Raw genomic sequence first — 1,298 nt, forward strand, 5'->3', positions numbered from 1 at the left:
TGTAATTAGCCCATCGAGGACGGGGAGGACTGCAGGGTGGGACGAGAATCGGCCTAACACGAAAGGCCGGAAGCATCCGGCAAGGGCAGGGTCGCAGATGCTCGGAGGGAGAGCTGCCCTGTGAGCCCAGGGCTCCTGTCTGCACAGTCGCGCGCTCGTCACATTACTCCCTGGGCGGGCTGCTGAGTGGCAGCAGAGATGTAAGCTGGAGATCCTTGGAGGTTGTGGAGCTGGTCTTGGCACAGTCACAGCGGCTCCTCACAGCCGACTCCTTCAGATTCCTGAAGAATGTTCCTAAGAATCCGAGGAGCCCCCGTGATAAGCCCTTTCGTTCACCCGGCGTGCTCCGGCGGCGCCAGTCTCTCAAGTATCATTTCACCGTTAGGATGGGCAAAACAAAAGCAGATTAAGCTGGTTCTGAAACAGCAGCCGCACAAAAGGTAGAGAAACAGAGGTCTGGCACCGAACTCCGGTAATGGTGTTGGCACGCTGCCCTCCCCCTCACCCCAGGACCGGAGCCTGGGTTGGCTGCCTCCACTCGTCTGTGTCCCCCCGAGTGCGCATGGCTTCGCGCCAGGAGTGCGCCAGCCGTCGGCGGCTTCACCCCGGCTGCAGTGAGGTCGTGTGGCCAGCTGGTTGCTCCTCTTCCCCTGAGAGCTGCATCTGAGACCTGGTGCTTGTGAAGCTGCAGCCACATCAAACCGTGGGGTCAGAGAACCCTGTGACTGTCTCCACGCTGAGGTCACTGGCAACTCCCTCTGGTGGGGCCATCGCAGCCCCGTGTCTTCTAGAAGCAGTGGTGAGCAGTCCCTACACACAGCCTACGAGCAGCTCCCAGGTCCACACCCGGGCGCTGGACCCAGCCAGGTCAGGGGCTGGGTGAAGACACAGGGAGGTAGCGTGTAAGCAGGTCACAGGTAAATGTGACTCTAACCCTGGACATCTTCCTTTCCTCCCGCGTAGTAAAAGCTGCACCATTGGGATGGTTCTCCGACTGTGGAGCGACACGAAAATCCACCTCGATGGCGACGGGTAAGCAGTTCTCTTGAAAAAATGCTTTTAATCACTGTAAGCTCTGAAACACGAGTTGTGTGGGCATCGTTGGGTAATCATTAGCAAAAGAACCATATGTATGATGTGTCTGATGCATCAAGAGAAGTACTATTGCCTGTTGCCTCCCCCTCCCCGCCCTAATGAGCCACACGAGGAAAGGGACATCCTGGTCGTTGTGTGGGGAGTTTGGGTCATGAAGGAGCCACAGAAGCACGTTACAGGAGACCGCTCGGTGCGACGGTCAA

At 57.9% G+C, this 1,298-nt stretch overlaps 1 protein-coding gene across 1 annotated transcript in view; it reads left to right on the forward strand.

Annotated features, from left to right (window-relative positions):
- SSH1 (slingshot protein phosphatase 1) overlaps positions 1–1,298 on the forward strand; it is a 46,404-nt gene that overhangs the window by 23,014 nt on the left and 22,092 nt on the right. Inside the window, 2 exon segments of the mRNA XM_023762064.1 lie at positions 445–454; positions 964–1,025. Of these exon segments, the coding sequence (XP_023617832.1) occupies positions 445–454; positions 964–1,025 (72 nt within the window).

This window comes from Myotis lucifugus, unplaced genomic scaffold, assembly GCF_000147115.1.
Source record: "Myotis lucifugus unplaced genomic scaffold, Myoluc2.0 scaffold_229, whole genome shotgun sequence".
Classification (NCBI taxonomy): Eukaryota; Metazoa; Chordata; class Mammalia; order Chiroptera; family Vespertilionidae; genus Myotis; species Myotis lucifugus.